This window comes from Rhododendron vialii, chromosome 2a (genome assembly GCF_030253575.1).
Source record: "Rhododendron vialii isolate Sample 1 chromosome 2a, ASM3025357v1".
NCBI lineage: Eukaryota > Viridiplantae > Streptophyta > Magnoliopsida > Ericales > Ericaceae > Rhododendron > Rhododendron vialii.
Window position 1 is genome coordinate 44604887 of NC_080558.1, and position 27444 is coordinate 44632330.

Genomic DNA, 27444 nt, shown 5'->3' on the forward strand with positions numbered 1-27444 from the left:
GTGCAGTTCTTCTTACCATTGGATCTGGACGTAAGTTTCTCACTTCTATTTTACGTTTTAAAATGGTGAGCACGGAGCAAAAGAAACAGAGCCTTGTTTGGGGGCAAGCCAAAAGGGTGGATGTTATAATCACCACCTTGAAAAACTAATTTGCAGTAGAAACAAATTTGATTCTTTTCAATGGTTATTTGTGTCACGCCCTCGATTTTCAACATAAATTAACAATACCATTTGAAATACAAAGTCCTCACAATCGTACGTACAATACCCCAAAATACAATACAGTTTCCGATTCCATAAATTGGTCTACAAATACAATCTTTCAAAGTAGGAATTTCATAACAAAGTCGTTTGTTAAACAAGAAAAATAAAGTGCTCTCCAAAATAGCTTTAATCGATAATGTCAGCATGCACTCCAAGTACTCCATGACCATGACCATGACCTGCAATGAACCTGAAATGGTAGGTTGAGCAAACACGTGCCCAGTAGAGAAATCTACACAACTATTATATACGAATGGGATGACAGGTGGAATGAATAACAAAAGCAAGGTACGGTATCTCAAATGATGAAACGAAACACAACTAGTAATTTTCCCAAGGTCGAAGACATAAATGAAGTACCGTGACTACACACCAAAACTCTAATTCAACCACGAGGACTTACTATCTATATGATTTTCTCATGACTGCCACTGTCCCTCATATCACTTCGAATCACCAATCCGATATCTTGACTTATGAAACTATCGTAATCAAAGAACCGCAACACCAATGTCTTTCGTATCACTTACTTACACTTTCACAATGATAGCCCATTTCCATTCACATCGTGTCACAATTTCCTCATCATTCTGTATCATGAGCAAAAGCTCCTGCCAGGCCAATTAAGAAATCCCGATACTCCCCACTAGTTTCGTCCTCACTGATGGAACTAATTCAAGTCACACATCAAAGGTCACCATACCACAATTCCTTCGATACACTTTACAATTTAGCCATTCATTCCAGTCACATATAATGAATTCACAACGAAAACTTATTCACATAAAAGTAGTACAGATAATTTCATCTCAATCAACTCGCAATCGTTACGTTAGTAATTTCTCATCACCATACAAGCACTCACACATCAAAAGATAAACTCTCATAGCGAGTTCATGGACTTCCACCTTGCAACTCGCAAAATCGTATAAGTTACGCAAGAGGTGTACCACATATCAAACACAAGGAATTGTCTCGGGTATCCATGCTTAGCATTGTTTAACTCAAGAAGAATTCTATGTGTTCGTTTTTCACTTCGCATGTCAACACATACAACATTTGGCCACCTATACTCCTTATATTCTCTAAACCCTCGTTTCGGTGTCAAACGACTCATACGGAACCCAACGACCACTACCAAGCATTTAGTATACTACTAGCCTCGTCAAACCATTCAACTAGTACTCAGGGGAACCTAAGAACACCCATGTTTCACCCAAACGATTCTAAGGAAAAAGGATTTCCCAACGTATACGAATATATCTATCTTATTTTGGCTGCCAAATCTTATCGGTTAAGAATTGGGAGATGAGACCACCACCATTGGAAAGTACATTTTCGGTACATGAATTTTGATATAAAATTTGCCCAAAACAGAGTTCGGATGAAAAAGTTATGCCCGTTCGAAGTTTTGCCAAAATGCTGAATTTTTCATTTCCTACCGGTAGGACACATTTTCCTACCGGTAGGAGACCACAATTTCACGAAAATGACATTACTGGACAGCTTTTGTACCGGTAGGGCCAAAACTCCTACCGGTAGGACATGGGTTTTCACTGCATGATTTTCAGACTCCACCAGAACATTTTTAACAACGAAAACAACGATCTAGGGCACGATTCAAACACCAAATCAACACATACACACATAATAGAAGTGAGAAATCCCTACCTCATGGGTTTTGAGCAAAATCCGAGCCTTTGACCGAGTCAACCAAGCTCTAACGAGGTCCGATCATGAATTTTCTTGGATATTTGGAAAGCTCGTGCTCCGTATAACAACTTTAATTCTCTGGCCTTGTCCGGAATCACACCCTAAGTAGATGAAATCGAAGAGAGAAGAGAAGAGGGAGTTTTTCGGAGGAGAGGAGGAGAGAGAGATAGCCGAGAGAGAAAAAGAGAGAAAAAAAAATGGGAGAAATGATTCTCCTGGGGAAATTATTGGCATGGGGATTAATCCCATGCTCCCACCCCCCACACACACATGTGCACCTCTCGCACAATTACCGTTATATCCTCCCACGAAGATGTCACACCGAATATCCGCACCGTCTATCTCAACGAGCCGTACGATTGCAAAAGAAAAAATATAGTCTCAAAAATACGGGTCTCTACACCCTGCCCTCCTTAAAGAAATTTCGTCCTCGAAATTTGCCAACCCAAACCCAGCCGAGTCACCAATCGTACTACCAAACCTCATGTTGCAATTTCATACTTATAACATCATTCTTTCTTTTCTACGCAGATTCTTCCTTATCTCGTTTGCTCCTCAGAACCCTCACTAATGGTATGGTCTTATCACTCAACACTCAGCCACAAACCTCCATCATCTTTATCATATTTTCAAATCCTAACATCTATACCAAAATACTAGTCCCCACATATCTTCATGACAATCCCACCGAGATTCAACAGTTTATAATCTCACGTTCGTCGAACTCTAGAATTCCTCATTCTCATTCTTTTCAGTTTATTCCACTAAGTATCTCTTGAACTTCCCAGAAGGACATACTAAACTGCTTATAATAACTATAATTCTAATACTCATAAGCTTCATTTTCCCAATACCAACTGATAGATCAATCCATCAATATTTTTTTTTGAATACCCAAATACTCTCCACTGTAATAAAACCAAGAAACCCAAAACTCAATCACTACATAACGATCATCACCATTTGCTCAATTTTAACACCAACTCACCCTCGTTGAACGTCTCACATTTCAAAGCTATTAATACATCTTTCGTCTCCAAAAATAAAAATAAAATAAAATAAACACACCCCACAATTGATTCAATTCTATCAATACCATTGATAATAGATAGTTGCATTATTCTCTTTAACAATCTCAAATTATTTCACGCACCTCGCTACTCACTTCCCTTTCTCAAAGACAGGGTTCACCTCCCTTGGTACGACGAAACACACCTAACACAAAATCATCAACCTTTATCTCTGACTCACATTTCTGTTTACCAACACAACTTTTATATCGACTCTGCACAAATCTCAAACATTTTTTTTCGGCCATTTAACACTCAAACACAACTAAGAGTTCAACACTACTTCATATTCTCTAGCCCACTCTGAATCACTATCGGTTTCTATTTTCGAAAATCCAAACTCTCCCCTATTGTAACGCGTCCCTTTTACATAACTCTTCACAAGACACATTAAAACCATTCTGGTAAACTATCAATCCACTATTTCCTTAAACCCAATTCTCCAAACATCGTTGTTGCTACTCAAGAAAGGCATACACTCATAGCAACTACCCACATAAGCATCACTGTTTATTCTACATCATATACTTAAAGCAAATTTCACGCATTGAGATTACATAATAAATCAAATATGTAGGTTAGAACTAAACAACAGCACATTTCATTCACGAAATATTTCAACAAACCCACAATGCAATTTAATAGCTTACACAATGCCAGACACATCCACGCATTAACAGGCTCACTCAGTATCCAGCAGATTCACCAACTCACAAAGTATCCAACGGACTCACCAAGTATCCAGCAATCTCACAAAGTGTCAATCAGACTCACAAAGTATCCAGCGGTCTCATAAAGTGCCCATCGGACTCACAAAGTATCCATCAGTCTCACAAAGCATCCACGGACTCACAAAGTATCCAACAACCTCACAAAGTGTCCATCGGACTCACAAAGTATCCATCGAACTCACAAAGTGTCCATCGGACTCACAAAGTATCCATCAGTCTCACAAAGCATCCACGGACTCACAAAGTATCCAACAACCTCACAAAGTGTCCATCGGACTCACAAAGTATCCATCGGACTCACAAAGTGTCCATCGGACTCACAAAGTATCCATCACTTCACATTTCATCACTCTAGAAAGCCCAATGGTAATCTCGTTCCTTTCAACTTCACGATACCTTTCACATTTTCTGTTTACCCATCAATCTCGAACACTCTCGTCAATTAGCCTACTCAAGTCACATGTTTCCCATTTTCACAATCTCGAATATCATGTAACAAATACGCAACATCAATATTAATCATTTCTCTATCAACTTTACAATCACACGATATTTCATCGCCCAAATACCTACACAATGTATGCAATAGTTGCACTAATAAACTTTTACTGCTATTGATTTTCTCGATACTAAAATTTTAAACACCAATATAAATACAAACAAATTGATAAACCTCTTCTAAACACTAACAAGACTCTGGGGTTACAAATAACATGTCTATATTCCTCTTTATATTCTAAGACTCGTACTACCTCATTACTCAAGAATCAATTTCACTCGCACCAAGAACTTCTAATAGTCTCACTTGCCATGAATTTCACACCATTCCAACTAAGGATGCCAACTACACTCCACTTCATTATTAGCCTTAACAGTTCACCCTTATATCGCCTTTACTTCAAACAATTTTCTTACTTTGCCTTACATTGACCACTTGACTTAAATCACATCACTATCTTTCTCCTTGTGTCTTATTTTCCCTATCTCCGAATAACACAACTAATATTCTCCTATCGACCCCTCATAACACTACCGCTACGGCAATCACCACAATGACTACGACAACACCACAGCACATCATTTTTCTACGAAATTTCTATATATAGTTATCTGCCTCAAGCCTAGAGATCTTACCCCTTAATATAAACCTAGTATCCGATTGACTTCCCGAGACTTCCATCTAGAAGGAGCGGTGATCAAGCGCCTCTTCCAACTGGATCTCTTCGGTAGTCGCCTGGGTGTCCAGAAGACACATACTGTTTCTAAACACCCTACCTACAACTCTCATCTTCCTAAGTCAATCTCAGATACTTACAAGGGTTCCACCTGTCTTACCTATTCTTAAAACCACTACCCCTATAACTACCATAACAATAATAAACACAATCATTACCACAACAAGACATCATCTCTTCATACATTCAAGACACTCACTAGTTCAATCCTTTAGCTATGATACACCTCGCATCACATGAAAATTACTTAAGGTATTTAAACTTAACACATAATCTACACAATTCAAATAAAACGCATCAAGTATTTAGCTCACAAACCTTGTTAACAATACAACACTTCTTTTACATACTAACGGATATCATCTTTCACATTTCAACCTCGCCACTACGCATAACCACTACAACAATCTCGACTTTTCAAAATTTTTTTTTTGTCTAACATCTCATCTGAAAGGATACCTTACCACAAACGGCTCAAGATCAAAACTAATAACAGTAACTTCGCAACCGTAGTCACTACAAAGAGGTCAAACTTCTCTTCTTCTTCTTCTTTTTCTTTTTTACATGAGTCAACCACATTCCACCAATTCGCATAAACACAGATGCAATGCCACATCAATGAACACACATCAGTCAGGCAAGCACACTCATGTTTTGTTAAAAATATGCAATGACTTTTTTTTTTGAACCCCTGAGACTAAGTCTCCCCACGGTCTCTAGGTATTCAAACCTAATGCTCTGATACCAAGTTGTCACGCCCTCGATTTTCAACATAAATTAACAATACCATTTGAAATACAAAGTCCTCACAATCGTACGTACAATACCCCAAAATACAATACAGTTTCCGATTCCATAAATTGGTCTACAAATACAATCTTTCAAAGTAGGAATTTCATAACAAAGTCGTTTGTTAAACAAGAAAAATAAAGTGCTCTCCAAAATAGCTTTAATCGATAATGTCAGCATGCACTCCAAGTACTCCATGACCATGACCATGACCTGCAATGAACCTGAAATGGTAGGTTGAGCAAACACGTGCCCAGTAGAGAAATCTACACAACTATTATATACGAATGGGATGACAGGTGGAATGAATAACAAAAGCAAGGTACGGTATCTCAAATGATGAAACGAAACACAACTAGTAATTTTCCCAAGGTCGAAGACATAAATGAAGTACCGTGACTACACACCAAAACTCTAATTCAACCACGAGGACTTACTATCTATATGATTTTCTCATGACTGCCACTGTCCCTCATATCACTTCGAATCACCAATCCGATATCTTGACTTATGAAACTATCGTAATCAAAGAACCGCAACACCAATGTCTTTCGTATCACTTACTTACACTTTCACAATGATAGCCCATTTCCATTCACATCGTGTCACAATTTCCTCATCATTCTGTATCATGAGCAAAAGCTCCTGCCAGGCCAATTAAGAAATCCCGATACTCCCCACTAGTTTCGTCCTCACTGATGGAACTAATTCAAGTCACACATCAAAGGTCACCATACCACAATTCCTTCGATACACTTTACAATTTAGCCATTCATTCCAGTCACATATAATGAATTCACAACGAAAACTTATTCACATAAAAGTAGTACAGATAATTTCATCTCAATCAACTCGCAATCGTTACGTTAGTAATTTCTCATCACCATACAAGCACTCACACATCAAAAGATAAACTCTCATAGCGAGTTCATGGACTTCCACCTTGCAACTCGCAAAATCGTATAAGTTACGCAAGAGGTGTACCACATATCAAACACAAGGAATTGTCTCGGGTATCCATGCTTAGCATTGTTTAACTCAAGAAGAATTCTATGTGTTCGTTTTTCACTTCGCATGTCAACACATACAACATTTGGCCACCTATACTCCTTATATTCTCTAAACCCTCGTTTCGGTGTCAAACGACTCATACGGAACCCAACGACCACTACCAAGCATTTAGTATACTACTAGCCTCGTCAAACCATTCAACTAGTACTCAGGGGAACCTAAGAACACCCATGTTTCACCCAAACGATTCTAAGGAAAAAGGATTTCCCAACGTATACGAATATATCTATCTTATTTTGGCTGCCAAATCTTATCGGTTAAGAATTGGGAGATGAGACCACCACCATTGGAAAGTACATTTTCGGTACATGAATTTTGATATAAAATTTGCCCAAAACAGAGTTCGGATGAAAAAGTTATGCCCGTTCGAAGTTTTGCCAAAATGCTGAATTTTTCATTTCCTACCGGTAGGACACATTTTCCTACCGGTAGGAGACCACAATTTCACGAAAATGACATTACTGGACAGCTTTTGTACCGGTAGGGCCAAAACTCCTACCGGTAGGACATGGGTTTTCACTGCATGATTTTCAGACTCCACCAGAACATTTTTAACAACGAAAACAACGATCTAGGGCACGATTCAAACACCAAATCAACACATACACACATAATAGAAGTGAGAAATCCCTACCTCATGGGTTTTGAGCAAAATCCGAGCCTTTGACCGAGTCAACCAAGCTCTAACGAGGTCCGATCATGAATTTTCTTGGATATTTGGAAAGCTCGTGCTCCGTATAACAACTTTAATTCTCTGGCCTTGTCCGGAATCACACCCTAAGTAGATGAAATCGAAGAGAGAAGAGAAGAGGGAGTTTTTCGGAGGAGAGGAGGAGAGAGAGATAGCCGAGAGAGAAAAAGAGAGAAAAAAAAATGGGAGAAATGATTCTCCTGGGGAAATTATTGGCATGGGGATTAATCCCATGCTCCCACCCCCCACACACACATGTGCACCTCTCGCACAATTACCGTTATATCCTCCCACGAAGATGTCACACCGAATATCCGCACCGTCTATCTCAACGAGCCGTACGATTGCAAAAGAAAAAATATAGTCTCAAAAATACGGGTCTCTACAATTTGTCAGCTAAATATATATGCAGTTAGAAATGGATCTTAAAATTGCCAACCCTTTCGCTTCCTTGAATGAATAAAATAGCTGAAATTGAAAAATTGAAAAGCTATTATGAACGTGTATGAATGCATACACGTTCTATTTTATTTCTGACCGTTTTTCAGCAAAACACCGTACGATTTGGTAGAGATTTGCTCCTTTTTAAGATTTCACGTTCGAAACACTTCATCTAAAGTGTTTTGAAAACATATTATGACTGCATATCCTTTTTTTCTCTCATCTAAAGTGACTGTTAGGGTAACCAACTAACCCGGGTTGACCTAGTAGTCAAGGCTTAAGATTTAAAAATTTGCTCTTTTTTAAGGTCTAGTGTATGAAACCTCTTAATTGCTACAAATAGCGGGTGGGATTGGTCCTTTAGGATTAGTCGCGATGCACGTAAACTGGTCCGGACACTTAAGTCATAAAAAAGAAATCACATCAAAACACTTTGTCACTCATGACGTTTGGTATTACCGCCAACGTCATTTGTGATGTCTCTTTTGGGTCAGTTTGTCATTAGTGATGTTTTAGGCTCCGTTCCAGAGCACCTTATTAAAAAATAACTATTTATTTCATATTTTCAAACTCAAAAATATATAATATAAATGAAAAATGATTTTTCAATTTTTTTTGTACTATATAAAAGATCTCAATGAGATCTATAAAATAAGATCCATATTGATAGAAAAATTATTTGCGTAATCACTTAATTTTTGAGTTTAAAATTTCATTCTTAAAAGATAAGTACTTATTTCCCTTTCGTAAAAATAAGTATTTATACAATAATAAGTATCAATAGTTTATTTCTTCTTTATAGCAACACTACTTAAATAAAGAAACAAAAACATGAGCATAAAATACAATTTATGTCAATCTACACTTACCTCCCCTAAACTTTGATCAAATGATAGATTTCCCTTGAGCTATGAGAAATTCCAGTAACTCCGCGTTAAAGATGGTCTCCTTAACTTTAATTAATTATTAAAGTCACCATAATACCCTGTCTCATACATATGGAGAATATTCCTTCTTAGCCTCTTGCCTTGCGCCCTTTGACCTTTTTCTTTATTAGAGTATCTCTTTGGCTTTTTTACCTCTCTTTTTTTTTTATTTTTAACCAAAGATTTTATTATCACTGAAATACAAGTATTACAATGACAAAAGGAACAAGAAAAAACATCAAAAAACTAAGCAACATTTAAATAACTAAATAGAGCCTAGATTCATCCTCTACCTCCCGAGACCAAATCCTAACTAGCTCCGGGCCCTAGATACCCACCCCTCATCGGCGGCGAACCACCCTCAATGCTTGACAAGTGAGAGACACCGACAATTACACAATCTGAGGCCAAATGACTCATCAGATCCAACCCAAGAATGAAACGTTGCTACCGACAATTACCTCTCTTTACTCATTTTGTAGAGACCAGTGTCCAATTTTAAATTTATTTTATTGATGTTGGTATGTGGAATTATAATTAGATAATTTTTGAGTAATGGATTTCTTTATATATACGTATGTTGGTTATGCGGGCCCGAGTCCGTGGACCATAGGGCGAGAGTGTTGGGGGACCCATATCGGATAGCTTTTAAAATTAGTTAAAGACTTATTTTTATAACTCATGGGGTGGTAGTGTATCTACATATTAAATTCTAGAACTTGAGGAAGTGCCTAAGGAAGTTGAGGGGGTGTAGTGTAGTAACTACACTTAAAATATGAGAATGGGATCAGCCCGATTCCTCATTTCTTCTTCTCTCTCTCTTTTTTTTTTTCAGTAATGCTACACACACAGCAAATGTGCACAGATTTTTTGTGGGGCTCACTACGGGTCCCACACAAATAATCCGAGCCGTTCATTAAATGTAAAACATTTTTTCAAGGCCCCCTGCAAAAAATCAGCTCAATCCGATACTCATAGATGCTTGATTCAATCATTTAACTTTTCATTCGAATCTCAGGATATTGAAAAGTTAAATGATTGAATCAAACACTTATAGATATCGGATTGAGCTGATTTTTTGTAGGGGCCCTTGAAAAAATATTTTACATTTAATGAACGGATCGGATTATTTGTGTGGGACCCGTAGTGGGCCCCACAAAAAAATCTGTGCACAAAATCTGTGCGTGTAGCATTACTGTTTTTTTTTTCTTTTCCTGCGTATTCTCTCTGTTTTCTCTCTCTCTCTCTCTCAAACCCTAGACTTCAATCTCAAAAATTGAGGGCCAAGACTCGAGAATCTCGCAACAAGTCAAGAAGAAAACGTGATCTACGGACGGAGGGCTACGCATCTATCCGAACAAAATCTTGATCGGCCAACTTTGGAGTTCCTAGCAAATTCGGAGGTTTTCATTTTTGAGGTAGGATTCTTGCTAAATGCTTAAATATGGGAACGTATAGTAAGATGTGCTTTAAATTCGTGATATTGTGTGTTTTTTTTCCAAAATTTTAGAGAGCTCTAAGTGTATATGCTATATGTACCTCATATATAGAAATATTTTGGGTATAAAGGTTTTTCATGATTTTGATAGTTGTTACCAGATATGCGATTTTTACTATGTCGTACTTGCTAAGAGTGTAGTGTGCTGGAGTATATGATCATGTAGTATGTTGTTCAATTTTACATGCTTACGAAGGGTACGATATAATGACAAAAAAAAATTAATTAAAAACAATTCTTGTAATTAGACACAAACTTAATAATGATTGAACTTATATTTGCTCCCTTGCTTCATTATATATATTGCGACGATGACAGTTTTCACTAATTTCTAATCGGATTCGAGATTATGACTAGATTGTATGATCTTTCTCGTAGTTTTGGATGATTCGGAATTGGTACTTGTTATTTGGGCTAGTGAGCCACGTATTGGAGGTTGACTTGACCATTTTGTACTTGTTGTGTAGCCGGAAGCATGTGGATAATAAGTTTATCCGTCGGTGTATAGTCCGTAAACCCACGCGGGATAAGGTGTACCATAGGCCTTTGGGTTAGTCGCCCATAAATTTGGATGATTAAGGACCTGATCAGTCGCCTAGGAATGGTACACAACTTGTTAATTTGGACCATCGGTCTTATGTGCTCTTATTTTCTCCTACTTGACTAAATAATTTAACGTGTTTTGTGTTTGAAGGATTTTGGGTATATGAGATGAGATGAGTTTACGTGATTTGATTATAACTTGGTACTTAGGAATTGGATTTTCATCGTATTGTACCGTATCGGATTGTTTTATTTATTTATTTACTTCGGTTTGATATTTGAGAAGGAAATGTTAGTATTACATTCAATTTTTTTTTGGGATCATTAAAATGCGCTTTCTCTTAGGATATCGTGTATACTCGCAAATTGATGTATTCGAAAAGAAGTAGACAAGAACAAATTATTTTGTGTATTGTGTATTTTGCTTGCGTTCTCTTATCTTCGCCTTTAGCACGTTTCCTATTGAGTGTCGACTCACGTTGTATAATCCAACCTTTTTCAGGTAAGGCGGTGGATCCGGAGACATGATAGTGTTTGGTTTGTTATATTTTTATGAGCTTAGTTGATATACTTGTATTCCATTAATTTGATAGTAAGATTTTGGAAGTCCTGTGACTTGGCATTCTCTTGGGTTGTAATAAATTTAATAAAATATTTTGACTCTCTCAAAAACTTGAACGTGAATATGCTTATAGGTAATTTTTCTATTGTTGGAGAGGTGGGAAGTCTCATTGGTCTTTATGGTAAAACTTTCAGGTTTTCTTTTTATTGGTGTTGACCATTTTGAAAAAGCCCTTTCAAAAAGATATATATATTTTTTCTTCCTTAGAACTCACGTGGTCGGGTCGTGCGAGATCGGGGCGTGACACAGTTCATTACCATTTTGTCACCTTTTTTCCCCTTCTAACACATAATTTACCGCCAAATCTACCAAATCACAACATAGACCGCCGAATCTCTAAGTTAGATACCTCATATTCATTGACTCAATGGAGCATTTTGGTCGACGGTGTTGTCGTTGAGAGCTTTCTACTCCTAAATCATTGACTAAATGGAGCCAACCACTTTTACTATTTTAGCATTGGCGATTGCTTTTCGGATAGAGATTTTGCATGAGATTATAATATGTTAGATTAGGGAAAAGACGATTGCTTGAATTGTTGTGTTCGTCGATAAAGTTGATAGTCATTTTGCTTTTGGCTTACTCTCTATTGGTAGCACACAACAACATTAGTCTTGCAAGATGATGAGCCAAATGAAGCACTATAGCACTTTAAGAGGTGGTTCCCATCTCATATCATATCTTCACAATTATTTTATTTTGGCTTGGTGTATGCATACACCGCGGTCGGGACACGATGGAGTGTATGGGTTCGAAAGTAATGAAGTTTGAGTAAATAGTGGAGGGTGACAATTGGCTTGCGAGGTTTTTGAGAGCTTTTTCGGGGGGGGGGGGGGGGGGGGGGGGGTTGTTTAAAAGAAGATTAAAATTGGCATTTTTTTTGTGATTTTTCATACTAGCATAATCTATTGTTATTATTATTTGACTTATCTGCGATGGAAAAGATGTACTATGCCCTAAGTCACATAGAGCGTGAGCAGGTGTGAATGCGGGAGCGCGGACTTGAAAGCGTCTCTAAAAAATCTCCAAAACAGCTAAAACTCATGAGTGTAAGAATTGAAAGTGCGAGCGCACGACGAGAATTGAGAGCGCGAGCATAGGGCATTTTGAAGGATTATGTCTAAGACTGTGGCTATAAACCTTTGGGGAGAAGAGGGTAATTTTCAGAAGCTCATGGGTACAATGTCCTTAAGGAGAACTTCAGGGTGGTGTATAGTAGTAGTATTATTTAGAGGCCCCTCCGACATACAAAGGTCGAACCGCCCTGCTCCCTCTATGTATAGAGTGCATTTGAAAGTAGAAACGAAAGTGGGAATTGGTTTGAGTTTTTGAAGAACAAGAAATCAGAAAAAGAAATCAGAGCAAGAATGTGGATATTTGGGAGAAAAAACCCATCTGGGTTCTCAGCCTCTTCTACTGCTGAGGAAGTTACCCAAGGAATTGATGGTACTGGCCTCACTGCTATAGTTACAGGTCTCTCTCTCTCTCTCTCTCTCATAAACAAACACCTATACATATGTTGTTTTCCATTACTCAAAAAGGAAGTAAACAACAAACTAATGCACACCAAAGGCTCGATTTAATTGGCAAGAAATTGATAGGGGGATATTGTTCTGGGAAAAGTTTTAGTTTTAGTGGAGTGAAGTAAAGAAAAAAGAAATGTTTTTTTCTTGGTTCAGTTGATAAAAGAATTTGTAGAAAGGTTGGAAAACGATACTTTAATTGCATAGGAAACTCGTGGAAAAATAGAATTCCTGCAAAATCTTGCAGTTTTTGCGTTACTTTTTCTTGGTTCCACAACTTTCTGCTAACTGAACACATAAAAATCAAGAAAGTTAGATGTATTCGTGTACTTCCTTTTCCTTGCGCGCCCAGCAATTGAACAGAGCCAAAGAGAAAAATGAGACAAAAATGTGATTTTTACATGGTTGGGCCCATTTGCTTACATACATAGCTCGATGAGAGTTCCAATGTAGTGAAAGAGTTTACAATGACAAAAAGAAATTCCGATCCCGAGCCCTTGCTCAAATGTGATTTTTTTGGGGGGGTCACTGTTTAACATTAGAGAACATGATCGGGGGGTCCGATCTCCTCTGTTCCAAAAACCCCTGTGCCTTTGTGCCGAGGGTTTTCCAGCCGTTAGATTGTGTGTTTTTTTTATTGTTTCAATTCAACGGCCGGAAAACCCCTCGCTACAAAGGTACAGATTATCCTGTGCCTTTGTGCCGAGAGTTTTCCAGCCGTTAGATTGTGTGTTTTTTTTATTGTTTCAATTCAACGGCCGGAAAACCCCTCGCTACAAAGGTACAGATTTTTCGGCATAAAGGATCTTGCCTCTGTGATTGGTGAGAATTTATAGTGATTATCAAAAGTTTTGGCCAAAATATTAGAAATCCACAAAATGATTGGTGAGTCGTACAGTGGTTTTGCTGAGTTCCTGGCACTAGGTAATTCAGCTGAATTAAGCTGTGAATTTATGAGAGGCCTGTGAATTTTTGATGAACGTGGAAGATGGATAATTACATCTTTCTCCTTCTAGGGTCACTTTTGAGGCATCGCTTTAAATCAGTTAAGATCATCCAAAGTCAAATTTGGTTGTTTCAGTCGGGGCATTTCCCCACCATTCCCCAGCTTATGTCTATCTGAATGTTCTTCTGCATTGATAGCTCTATAGTTTGAGGTTAATCTGATAATATATTGTTAAAGCATCCAACTCAATGCCAATTGGCAATGGGAGGAGAGGTCGCCCAAGTTCATATACTAGTTTTCGAGATGATAATAAGCCGATGTGGGACAATTTCCAACATATATGATCCATTCATTGGATGTCGACTTCAAAACATAGTGAAATTTGGGGTTCTTGATTATCTTATTGCTTGTACTTGGTCGAATTTCAGGTGCATCAAGCGGTATTGGCGCAGAGACTACGCGTGTCCTCGCCTTGCGTGGTGTACATGTAGTTATGGCAGTTAGAAATACAGATGGGGGTGGAAAAGTCAGAGAAGCTATACTTAAGGAAAACCCCAGTGCTACAATTGACGTTATGGAATTAGATGTCAGCTCAATGGCATCTGTTAGGAAATTCGCTTCAGAATACACGTCCTCGGGCCTTCCTTTGAACATCCTTATGTAAGTATCTTTTAAAGAAGTAATTGAAGATGATCATTGTCTCATTAATTAGGTCTACTCTTTGAATGCCTGGAAATACAAACCCTCTTATGGACCTTTTCGGAACTTGATAAAATTTGAAATATTTTTCTTTATTTTGTGGAAGTAACAATGCAGGGGCCATGGTTCCTTTCACGCTCGCTCAAGACAACATAGAAATGCAGTTTGGAACTAACCATATTGTTAAGCATCATTAACCATTTGATGTTTATTCTTGTCAGGAGCTACAAAATTGTTAAACAGCATCTGCGCTCGACAGTTACAAATGTTTGAAATTTAGTAACAGCAACTGTTTGTTTAATTTTTAGAATAACTTTCGGAAAGCTAAGAAGACTGGTCACAAGATTGCTATAGGCGAAATAGATTTTGTTTTCGTCTCGACTAAAGTTCTAAATTAGATTCAGTGTGGTTGTCATTTAATCGATAACTGCAAGTTCTATCAGAGGAATGCAATGCAATTTTGACTTTAACGGCTCCCTTGTGGTGTTGTAAGCACGTATCATCCATAAAATTTTTCTCACCTGGTAGCCAGTAGTATAAACTGAAGCTTTAACTTTGTACCGTATCGTTTCCCTTTTGTCCTTTGTTTGTTTCGGTTTTTACGTCTAAGGTCAAGAGGGATATTCACTTACCAAACCAAACCGAGCCTTATGTCCCAATCACTTGGGGTCGGCTACATGGATCTTTTTCTTCCATTGAGCTCTGTCAAGGGAATAGGGATATTCACTTGAAATTGAAAATTGCTTAGTCCTCTCTTCTGAATTTTACCACACAATTATCCAAACTACTTGGGATAGAAAGTAGATTGAATAACTGTTCAAACCACGCACAAATCTGAATTTCGGAGTGTCCGGGACAAGCCCGCAAAGTTTGGTCTGTTAGCCAGCTTTAGTGCGCCCTGGGCGCATTTTGATGAGCCCTAGGCGCACTCCCTTGCGCCCTGGGCGCATCCTTAACACTTGAAAACATGCTAAACTTTGCGGGTTCAACACGGACACAACCGAAATCCGGTTTAAGTGTGGTTTGAAGCGTTAAAAAGCGTGTTAAACTCTACTTTCTAACCAAATCTACTTTCTTACCGTTAAAAAGCTTGTTAAATCTAAATCCATCATACTTTTGCTTTTGAGCTTCTGTAGCTTAATGAGAGAGTTTATCCCAAATTGTAAATGATAACATGTCTAGTTTGCAAGTGTCAGTGATTTCTGTATAGGTCCTGCCCATGTATATATGTTTTGTTTGTTTGTTTGTTTTTTTTTTTTTTTTTCACACTCTAAGTCCGACATTGATACCCTACTCTCTCATCTCACATGCAAACGTGCATTGCTGTGTTATCTTTCTACAGGTCATTTTCTTTTGACAAATCTTTTGTTGGAGACCATGAAAAGTACGGCACTTGAAAGCCAGAGAGAAGGAAGGATTGTTAATGTGTCATCATTGTCTCATCGGCTTTCATACCGTGAAGGAATTCGTTTTGAAAAAATCAATGACGAATCTAGGTAATTACTATGACAACTTTCTGCATCTTTTTAGCTTTCACTTATTTTTCTTTGATTCTTTGATTCTGGTTTGAATTATTTGGTTTTAACTTTTCCATATGCGAAACATATTATGCTTTTTATTTAAACTATAGGTAGCGCAATTGCCTTTGAAAGGTCCATGAAAGGGAGGAAGTTCTGTCCAAATCAAGCATTATGCATGACTTGGAGGGACAGTTTTGTCCCTTCATGTCATTTTTGCTCTGGCAATTGGGTTACCCTTTCGAAATTGAGCTGTTGATGAGATTTCCTAAAGCTTTCTCGCAATAAACTATTTTCCTATTTCTACTTTTCAGTTACCGGATGTGGTCTGTTTATGGACAATCAAAGCTCGCTAACATATTGCATGCTAATGAGCTGGCAAAGCGCTTGAAGGTAATTAATATATTCTTGTTACTCAATTATCCAAGAAATTGATATAGAGATGATTGTAAATCGTCAAGGTCTCATTATGAACAGATAACCAAGCTTTGTTGTAAGGAGCAGCAGTTTAATAAATGTCAATCCAATAGTATATCTTTGTACATGAATTATTCGAACCATGTTCTTCCCATGTCCATCTGATTTTGGTAATGCACATCTGGTACTTTCCACTTGAGCAAATTCTCAAGACAATGGGTCTTGAAACAAGGACCGGAAACAGAATATTTATTCGGCCATGATACATATGCAGAAGATTTTCACTGAAAAGAAAAACATATGAAAATGAAAGAGCCCGCGGAATGAAATTCTATCATGCTTGCCATAAAGATCGTTTAGTGGACTTAGGAACACCAGCTTGGTTTTTCTGGTCATAATTACTACGGATTAAATTGAATTTTACAATTTTGATAGGATTAGTTGTTCAAAGAACAATAGCTACATTTTCCCTTTGTCTTTTACTGTTCAAAAAAAAAAAAAACAGAATAATAGGTATAGGCTGCAAAATATTGAGAATCACTGAACCTTGTAACTACTAGAAAGTAGAGGCAGGGTTACCAGGATTATGGATCGGGAATGGGAACGGGAACGGGAACGGGATCGCAGTACGTTAACTTAGGCGACGAATCACCTACACCTACAATTAATTGGTCATGAGAACAATTGCTTGCACTTTTCTTATTCAGTTTTTTTTTATGATAATATGCTCGGCAGAATATGACACAGTACGTTGTATTCATTTTTGCAATTTATCAGGAACAAGGGGTTGAGATAACTTCTAATTCACTTCATCCTGGAACCATTGCAACCAACTTTCTGCATCAACATACCATTTTCAGTTGTAAACCTCTGATCCTTTGAATGTTATATAGCCATAGTTTTAAAATGTGTTTCTGAGTATCTGTTGGATTGGTTTCTGTTCATATGCTTGTTTTCATTGTTAGGTACTGTTCAGATTAAGAGTAGGTATTGAGTTTAGAGGGAATGTTTTGTTTTATTAGTTCTCTTTCTTTCTTCTGTTGGTTCGTTTGCACCTATGTCCAGTATCACTACGACTATAAGAGCACGTACAAGCTTTCAAGAGATGATTTTTAAGATACTATTCTAAACATCAAATTATTACAATTAACAGAAACTAACTGTGATATGTGATGTCACTACATCCATGGGAGATGAGAAGTAAAGTCTTTTGTACCTAAATTCTTGTGGGCTACTAGTAGTAACTTAGATTTGTACACTTTGGGCCATGTAGGTTGAGCCTTCATTCAAGTTGTTGAGTTTTTGCCAAGAAATATTCCGGTCATAGTAGCATGCAGGTCCCATGTTTTTTGTGGTAGATTGAAAAAACCGGAAAACATCAATATCAAAACAATATGGGACCAATGTTTTCTTTTATGTTTTCTCATGCATTTGCAGAATAAGAAAATTACGGGATGTGTTCTGTTAGATAAGTATGGGTAGAAATATATTCTATCTGACAGGTCATCTTCAAGATAAGCCACAGATTGTTCAAATTGGATCATAAGTTTCCTCTTTTACTAGAAGTGTTCGTATTGTCTTGGGTATATAGTAATTGCTTTGGTAACTGTCTTTGTTGTAGGTTTGGTGAAGACAATTGCTGAATACATGGGGAAAAATCTTCAATAGGTAGGTTTTGTGTCTGTGACGCCAGATGCACCACATTTCTCAAGAGAAATTTAAGTATTTGAATTTTTGAGATGTTTAGCACTTTTGTTAGAATAATTCTATAGTGATAATTTGCTAATTACTTCTGTTCCTTATGGTTTTAGGGAGCGGCAACCACATGCTACGTGGCATTGCATCCGCAAGTTAAAGGGTTCAGCGGAGAGTATTTTTCTGACTGTAATCTAGCAAAACGGAGTGCTTTGGCTAAAGATGACGAATTAGCGAAGAAATTATGGGATTTCAGCTTGAGCTTGACAAATACCAAGTGAAGCCTGTTGCCGAATTGATTGCTGCCCTGCTTTTGTGAGCTTGTCCGTAATTTTTTTTTATTTATGAAACCCGTTTGTATCACATTTAATTTCTGGAATTCTTGTATTATATAGTTTGTGTGTAGATTGTCGTTTGTTTGTAAAGGCGCTTATAATAAAAATTCCTGAATTGTTGTCTTCACCTAATTCTTATTGAGGCAGTCTAGTTATTCTCATACAGGCCATATAGTTTCAAAATTTCCGGCAGTTCATGTAAGTTAGGTGAGTGAAACAATATGGCGCAAGATCAGAGACTTCTCCTTCCTTCAAGTAACTTTGCCTTTGTTTCTGTCAAATACAAAGAAACATTAAGAGTCACTTGTGAGTAGAGAGGAAGACAATGCTGTAACCCGCAAAAATGAGGTTTAGACACGAAAATAGGGCAATGTCAAAAGGCCACAAGACATATTGGTTACAGATTGCTGTTCAAATTGATTTTTTACAGGGATGATATGATCTTCCACAGAATCTACACAACGAATTGTCCGACAGCTTATTCTCTGGACCTGAAAAGGGTCCCGTTTGGAGAGGACAGCAACTACCCTTGTTCCATGAAATTGTCTTTCCATTTGATTTTTCCTATGCTTTTGTAGTACCAATCTTCTCATGCTTTTAATCTTTGCTGTTTTGGATTCAAAAGAGGGGTCTCTGCAGTGATTTGGTAGATTCTTTTTCCTTCGACTGCCCTATTCGTATTTTCTATTGCATGTTACACTCTTCTAAAATGGTAATCAAGCAGCAAAAGGAAGAGACAGTAGAATTGTTGCCTTTCGCAGACAATCCCTTTCTAAACACTGAAACCATGGAAGAAGCTTTTTAAAAGGGTAATTGTCTTCTTCAGTTCTTGGCACTTAGCTTAAGCATTGTAGTTCTATAAGCGCCTCAAGCAGTTCTTCCATCGATAATCATGTGATCGAGAGGTGGAAAAGTAAAGAGAGGACTTCGGACAGAGGATCGAGAGAATCAGTATAGGGGGTCCACTCTCGCGATAACCATGAATATGCTATACTAAATACTACATTGCTTAAATGTGCAGGTGATACTTCATGAATATGCAATACTAATTTGTTTCCAATCTATTGCTTCTTCGCTTCTATTCAATAATTAGGTATGTTCTTTCCATGGAGAAAAGAGGAGTAACAAAATGGGCTTTCAAGTGAAATCAAGAAAAACAACTGTCAAGTACATTGAACCACTATAGGTCATCGATGATGTTAGGGGATTACCGCAGCTAGATTTCTAAGAAAAGGAAGATTTGCGTTTCTTTGGATTGATCTAAAATTATTACAACGAATTAGGCCTGCACATAACAAACAAACTAAAAGAGTTGACAATTCTAATGTACGTACCAACCACCACGATGTCATCAGAATAAGATTACGGGCTTGTTTGGTTATTTTATCTTATTGCTTTATCTGCTTATTTTGTGTTTGATTAAGACAAGAAATAAGAAAATAAACCAACAGGTTCTATTTGTTGTTTTAGGATAAGAATAAGGGACCGTTTAGTTATCATGTCTCATTGTTTTATTTCATTGTTTGTTTTGTTTTTGAATCTACAAACAAATAAGATAAACATCGTGGGCCCGTATTGCCTCCATGGGCATTTCCATTAGTTGATTGAAGACCATGTTGTCCTGAAACTAAATCAAAATATAAAATACATTGTCCCCCCTACAAGAAAACTTTATATATACAATAAATTGTCCCTCTTGCAAGAAAACATTGTCCCTCCTACAAGAAAACATTATATATTCAGTAAATTGTCCCTCTTGCAAGAAAACACAATATATAAATCTATAAACCAAAATTTACATTGAGACAGACCCTATATATAGTGTACACAACCTTGCATTGGTTTTGTAGAGTAGTACTTACAAAATCGGGGTTTAACTTGGGTTTTTGGTGGGAATCACATCAGAGCAGCAAAATGTGGATTCTTGGAAGAAAAGGTCCTTCTGGTTTCTCAGCCTGTTCTACAGCTGAGGAAGTTACCAAAGGAATTGATGGAACTGGCCTCACTGCCATCGTTACAGGTCTCTCTCTCTCTCTCTCTCTCTCTCTCTCTCTGTGTGTGTGTGTGTGTGTGTGATGAGTTTGTTGGAATATCAACTATTTCGATGCTTCTGATTCAAGAACATGGCTATATATGAGGAGAAATTACTCGACTTGTCTTCCTATTTGTGTGCAAGTCATAAGTGTGCTATATATTGATCAGATGGGAGATATTGATGGAATTTGGGTCATCAACTTCGATTTCCAAATTTATTTTAAGTACATCTTTTGTGTAAGAGCAATGCGTACTGTTGGAAGCACTTCTACCATTGGGGTGTGCTGTTAATTGGTTGCTGTTGAAGTCGCTAAAAATCTTTCAACTCAGTGAAGAATGATCGCAAGAGCCACATGTGCTTATAAAAAGATTTGGCCAACTATTTTATCGAAAAAAATTACTCCCAAAAGAATTTGGTGAGTTGTAAAAATGGTCTTGTTGAGGTCTATTTACCTATTTGCTTGGTACTTGGTATTCTTTTGAGTAAAGTGGTGTCTTTTCAGAATACGAAGTTCTACTAGATTCTGTTCTTCTGATGTTGACTTCAGACCCTCATGGAATTGGGGTTATTGGATGGTATCATTGTTTATATTTTATCCAATTTCAGGGGCATCAAGTGGTATTGGCACAGAGACTACTCGCGTCCTCGCCTTGCGTGGTGTACATGTGGTTATGGCAGTTAGAAATACTGATACGGGTCGAAAGGTCAAAGAAGCTATACTCAAGGAAAACCCAAATGTTAGACTTGATGTTATGGAGCTAGATCTCGGTTCAATGGCGTCTGTAAGGAAATTCGGTTCGGAATACAAGTCCTTGGGCCTTCCTTTAAACCTCCTCATGTAAGCATAACGAAACAATTGAATATGCTGCTCTCTCATTTAGCTTCGGTTTTTGTCCTCTTTAAATATGCGAAATGGATAACTTATTATGGACCTTGCCGTTTGTTTTTGAACTTTACGAGGAGTGAAATATTTTCTTTGTTGTTGGAAGTAACAATGCAGGGGTCATGGCTCCCCCTTTCATGCTTACACAAGACAATATTGAACTGCAGTTTGGAACTAACCATATAGGTGAGAATCATTCATTATTGGGTTTTTTTAAATCTTGTTGTGTGCTTTAAAATTGTTATAACAGCATGTCTGCTCAATGGCTACAAAATGTTCTAAAGAAGCAGGATAGGAGTTTCGAATGTAAATTGGATTCACTTCCTAAATGATCGGAGTTCCAACTTAGATTCATTAAAAAGATCAATGCAGTTTTTTCAGAGCTTTAAGATTATTCCATCTGCTATTAGCAGGCGGATGGAGAATGTCCTACTTTGTGGGAAAGAAATAAGATAGAAAAAAAGAAAAGAAAAAGAAGGGAAGACCACACATTATGACATTAGTTTTTACCAGGTCATCGAGCTTTACTCACCTTCCAGGCTCCAGCATAACCGATTATTTCTATCGTCATTTTCCTTTTCTCCCTCGTATGGTTTTGGTCCTTGCATCAAGTATGAATAGGGATAATTGAGTGCTATCACTCGATCTTCACTTGGAAACTGAAAATATCGTACTTCTTCTCTTCTGAGTTTTGTCACATATTTATTCTAGTGCTTTTGTTAAGAGCATCTGTAAATGAGAGGGACAGGGTTTATCCATACTTGTAATTGCTCAATGTCTTGTTTGCTTTCGTGTCGGTGATTTTCATAAAGCTCCTCCTCATGAATGTTTTGTTCTTTCCCATTTTTCACCCCATAGCTAGGATACTAAATTATATACTACCCTCTCGTCAAATGTACAACAACATGCATTGCGTATGAAGGATAAATGTTGACTTTTTACAGGTCATTTTCTTTTGACAAATCTTTTGTTGGAGACCATGAAAAGTACAGCACGTGAAAGCCGGAAAGAAGGAAGGATTGTGATTGTGTCATCAGAGGGTCATCGTCGGTTCGGATTCCCTGAAGGAGTTCGTTTTGACAACATCAATGACAAATCTAGGTAATTAGGAACAACACTTTTTTCCTTGCCTTTCCAGTTTTCTCTTAATTTTCTTTGATCCTGGTTAGAATTATATCATTTTAGTTTTTCTCTGGCAATAGGGTCGCACTTTCAAAATTGAGCTGCTGATCAGATTTGTAAAGCTGACTCGATTACCCGTTTTCCTTGTTTTACTTCCTACTTTTCAGCTTCCGCACCATGTATGCGTATGGACAATCAAAGCTTGCTAACATATTGCATGCTAATGAGCTGGCAAAGCGCTTTAAGGTAATCAATATATCCTTGTTACTCAACTAAGCAAGAAATTGATATCAAGATAATTACAAATCGCACATCATCAAGGTCTTGTTATGAATTGGACCAATTGGTAACCAAGCTTTTTAGTACAAGGCAGCTGTTTCCGTGCCATTAACATTTTGAACCATGTTCTTCCCGTGTGCGTCTAGTGTCTGCATTTTGGTATGCACATCTGCACTTTCCACTTTGATCAATATCAGAGTTCTTAAGACTATTAAACAAGAATTGGACATTTGTTTAGCTATGAGACATATTTGTTATTAGATATCCATTCAAAATAAAGATAAAGAATGAAAATATGAGAACCCTTAGAGCCATCACTTGTTGAACTCAGGAACAGCCTTGTTTGAATGGTAGCATATCGGTAGCCTAAGTTGTTCAAAGGGAGAGATTGACCCATTAACTATTCGATATTAAAATGATTTTATACTTGTCAATACCTTGATTTATTAAAAGCCCTCGTGGATGATTTCTTTTGACAATTAACCAGGAAGAAGGGGTGGAGATTACTGCTAATTCAGTTCATCCAGGAGTCATTGCCACCAACCTTCTGCGTCGTCACCATAGCATTGTTAATGGTAAACCTCTGGACGTTTGGACTCTATATGGTTATGTTCTTGAAACATACTATTTCAGAACATATATTTGTTGAATTGGTAGCTGTTCAATACCATGCGGAGACATTTACATTTTAAGGATCTCTTTTTGGGCTTCCTAATTTGCTTTTATCTGAAAGCTTGGCCATGCAGTTTCATTTGTTTCTTATTGTATTAGAACTTAGTTCCCCACTGCATCCCAAAGAGTTTATTACTTAGAATGCTTTGGGAGAAAGCATATAACCATGTGGAACAGGAATGGTGGATGTACTCCAGTTCACCGGACTCCATGATATTGTAAGCATTAGCTAGAATTGAAAGAGACTGCATAATCGCATACGATACATTAGCTAGAATTGAAAGAGACTGCATAATCGCATACGATACATTAGCTAGAATTGAAAGAGACTGCATAATCGCATACGATACATTAGCTAGAATTGAAAGAGACTGCATAATCGCATACCGATACATTAGCTAGAATTGAAAGAGACCGCATAATCGCATACGATTCAAGAGAGCTTTGTGGATGTAAATTAACACCAGAAACCAACACTAGTAGCAGATGTAAGTTATTTCTGGAAAACAATACAGTAATACAAAGTATGCAGCTCTATTCTTGTTTTTGTTTCTTATCAGGCGGAAATTTTCAATATGTATAACTTATAAGCCACGGATAGTTCGAAGTTGGCTTATAAGTTCATCTTTTACTAAAGTAGTATAAATATGTTGGCGTATATTAATGTTTTGGTTCCTGTCTGGTTGCAGGCTTGCTCAAAACGGTGGCAAAATGTTTCTTGAAAAGTATTCCACAGGTTAGTTCTGTCTCTTATGTAAGATGCAGAACAGCATTTCTTGTGAAAAAAAAGTCATTGTATGTGGAAAATTTGAGATGTTTAGCATGTTTTTTTTTAGGATATTAGGGTGACATGGTTTGCTAACTAGTAATTTTGTTCATTGTTGTTTTAGGGAGCGGCAACCACATGCTACGTGGCATTGCATCCGCAAGTGAAGGGGGTGAGTGGGGAGTACTTTTCAGACAATAACCTAGCAAAACCAATCGCTTTGGCTAAAGATGAAGAACTGGCAAAGAAATTGTGGGACTTCAGCTTGGGCTTGACAGATCCCAAGTGATGGCTTTGTTGAATCGATATCTGTGATGCCTTGTGAAATTTTCCAAGAGTTTAAGTATTTTTTTTTCCGAACAGACAGATACTGTACTTTTATGTCTACAATGTTGTATTGTTTGATTTTATTAGCTTGAATGAAACACATCATTACTTGGTTATATAACTAAGCTCAAAAAACTTCCGGATGTAATCCAACGGCTGAAAATCCGAATGATTGCATATTAACATGATTTAGCAATCAAACCCCTCTCATCGGGTGTCAATGTGTCATCGTATGCATTGCTGCTATGGGTACAGAACCCACATCTGTACCCATGCGTACAGATCAATTTGAGAACCATTTCGGATATCACAAAGATGGTCGGAGCCGTCCATTTTGTTTGGGGTCCTTCTAAAAAACCAATTTAATTGAATATAGGCCTATGTATAACGAAACATCCACCTATGGATTCATAAGCAAAATTGGGTGTTTGGTAAATGCCTCTACCGATATTCGATTGAGCTGATTTTTTACAAGGTTCTTCAACAAAATGGGCAGCTCCAATCATCTTTGTGAGATTCGAAATGGCTCTGATGTACTCATGGGTATCGTTTATGATGTTTATAGTACACATTTATTTATGGGGTTATATAAACAGAAAATTTTTCATTGGTCGAAACCCCCTACAAATACATTGCTTAAATGTCCAGGTGATACTTCATGTTTTGGTTGTCCTAATCACCACATTAAAAAAAAAAAAAAAAACACTCCTCAAACTTTGTTTCTAATCTATGGCTGCTTTGGTTGGTTCTACAATTAGGCATGTTTTCTATGGAGAAAACAAAACAAATTAATGGGCTTTCAAATTAATTTTGTTTGTTTTGTTTTTGAATCTACAAACAAATAAGATAAACAACGTGGGCCCGTATTGCCTCCATGGGCATTTCCATTAGTTGATTGAAGACCATGTTGTCCTGAAACTAAATCAACATATAAAATACATTGTCCCTCCTAAAACAAAACATTATATATACAATAAATTGTCCCTCTTGCAATAAAACATTGTCCCCCCTACAAGAAAACATTATAGGAGTGGTTAGTGCGGCCCAGGCGCATTTGGCTGCGCCTCAGGCGCCCCCACCTTCGCCCCGGGCGTATCTACATAGTTCGGTCTGTTGGAGTGGTTAGTGCGCCCCAGGCGCATTTTGCTGCTCCTCAGGTGCCCCCTCTTGCGCTCCGGGCATATGGTAAACACTTAGAAACATGCAAAACTTTGCGGGCTCGACACGGACACATCCGAAATCCGAGTTAAGCGTGGTTGGAACCGTCAAAAAGCTTGTTAAGTCTACTTTCTTACCAAAGTTGTTTTGATTCAAAATAATTTGTACATCAAAAGATATTACCATTTTATCCTTAATGGGTCGAAAGATGAATTATTTCTGTAAAAAGCTCATATCACCCTACTCTAAATCGGGTGAAGACTAATAATGGATGGATAGATAGGGTTCTTAAACTACTAAAATGAGATGAAATGGAACAATACAATTAAGGAAGTATAATTTATGAAAAGTTGGTTAAAAACAGACCGATTCAAAGATCATCGGAGCCACTAAAGTTAAAACGTTTGCGCGCACTCTACACATTCTCAGTTCCATTCCGAACACACATTCCTAATTCTAGATATTCGTTAATTCCGTAAGAGTTACAAAAATCTTACAGGGCTTTCCATGCTTCCTCGAATCATCAGAAACGTTTCAACATAAAACTTCCTAACGTAAGGTACTCATTTTTTTTCTAATGGTCCCCTTTATACCAGCTTTTAATGAACTAAATCTAAATATTTTTGTGGTTGTGTTCCACCACCTTTCAGAACTTTAAAAACCCTATTTGTCGATATATAATTTGTCTTGATCCACTTTAATATGAGAAAGTTGCGAACGTTTTACCAAAATGATTTTTATTTTGACCCACTGAGGGTAAAATGGTCACATATTCTTATGTATAAATGATTTTGGATCCAAACTACTTGGGATAGAAAGTCGATTGAACAAGCTTTTTAATGGATTAAACCACGCGCAAATCTGAATTTTGTAGTGTCCGGGACAAGTCTACAAAGTTCGGTCTGTTGGAGTGGTTAGTGCGCCCCAGGCGCATTTTGCTGAGCCTCAGGCGCCACCCCTTGTGCCCTGGGCGCATCGTTAAAGGTTAGAAACATGCTAAACTTTGCGGGCTTGACACGGACACATCCGAAATCCATTTTGAGCGTGGTTGGAATCGTCAAAAAACTTGTTAAATCTACTTTCTTACCAAAGTTGTTTTGACTCAAAATAATTTGTACATCAAATGATATTACCATTTTACCCTGAATGGGTCGAAAGATGAGTTACTTCTGCAAAAAGTTCATATCACCCTATTCTAAATCAGGTCAAGACAAATTATGGACGGATAGATAGGGTTCTTAAACTACTAAATTAAGATGAAATGGAAAAATACAATTAAAGAAGTATAATTTACGAAATGTTGGTTAAAAACAGACCGATTTAAAGATCATGGGAGCCACTAAATTCAAAACGTTTGCGCGCACTCTACACATTCTCAGTTCCATTCCGAACACACATTCCTAATTCTAGGATATTCGTTAATTCCATAAGAGTTACAAAAATCTTACAGGGCTTTCCATGCTTTCTCGAATCATC

General features: G+C 37.5%; 1 protein-coding gene, 2 long non-coding RNA genes and 1 pseudogene across 3 annotated transcripts; 2 read left to right on the plus strand and 2 right to left on the minus strand.

The window, feature by feature from the left end:
* Nucleotides 1–205: 205 nt before the first annotated feature.
* On the minus strand, nt 206–2248 carry LOC131316628 (uncharacterized). The gene is made up of 2 exons (XR_009197204.1): nt 1936–2248; nt 206–454 (listed from the first exon to the last, which is right to left on the minus strand). It is a non-coding gene; the product is annotated as an uncharacterized LOC131316628 (long non-coding RNA).
* A 3530-nt stretch (nt 2249–5778) lies between these two features.
* Nucleotides 5779–7744, minus strand: LOC131316629 (uncharacterized). Its single transcript, XR_009197205.1, has 2 exons — nt 7508–7744; nt 5779–6026 (listed from the first exon to the last, which is right to left on the minus strand). It is a non-coding gene; the product is annotated as an uncharacterized LOC131316629 (long non-coding RNA).
* A 4699-nt stretch (nt 7745–12443) lies between these two features.
* LOC131316622 (short-chain dehydrogenase TIC 32, chloroplastic-like) lies at nt 12444–18853 on the plus strand (annotated as a pseudogene).
* Nucleotides 18854–20261: 1408 nt separating this feature from the next.
* Nucleotides 20262–24926, plus strand: LOC131316619 (short-chain dehydrogenase TIC 32, chloroplastic-like). The gene is made up of 8 exons (XM_058346053.1): nt 20262–20746; nt 21368–21599; nt 21751–21830; nt 22589–22745; nt 22934–23012; nt 23533–23620; nt 24407–24453; nt 24608–24926. Exons 1-8 carry the CDS (start codon nt 20641–20643, stop codon nt 24770–24772), a joined length of 954 nt encoding a protein of 317 aa, XP_058202036.1. The 5' UTR covers nt 20262–20640; the 3' UTR covers nt 24773–24926.
* Nucleotides 24927–27444: the final 2518 nt, after the last annotated feature.

What these genes read in the sequence shown, in the direction of transcription:
- LOC131316619 (XM_058346053.1), top strand. Translation starts at nt 20,641, where the DNA reads ATGTGGATTCTTGGAAGAAAAGGTCCTTCTGGTTTCTCAGCCTGTTCT. An exon ending in CCTCACTGCCATCGTTACAG is followed by an intron (nt 20,747 to 21,367) that starts GTCTCTCTCTCT and finishes ATCCAATTTCAG; the next exon opens with GGGCATCAAGTGGTATTGGC. An exon ending in TCTTGAAAAGTATTCCACAG is followed by an intron (nt 24,454 to 24,607) that starts GTTAGTTCTGTC and finishes TTGTTGTTTTAG; the next exon opens with GGAGCGGCAACCACATGCTA.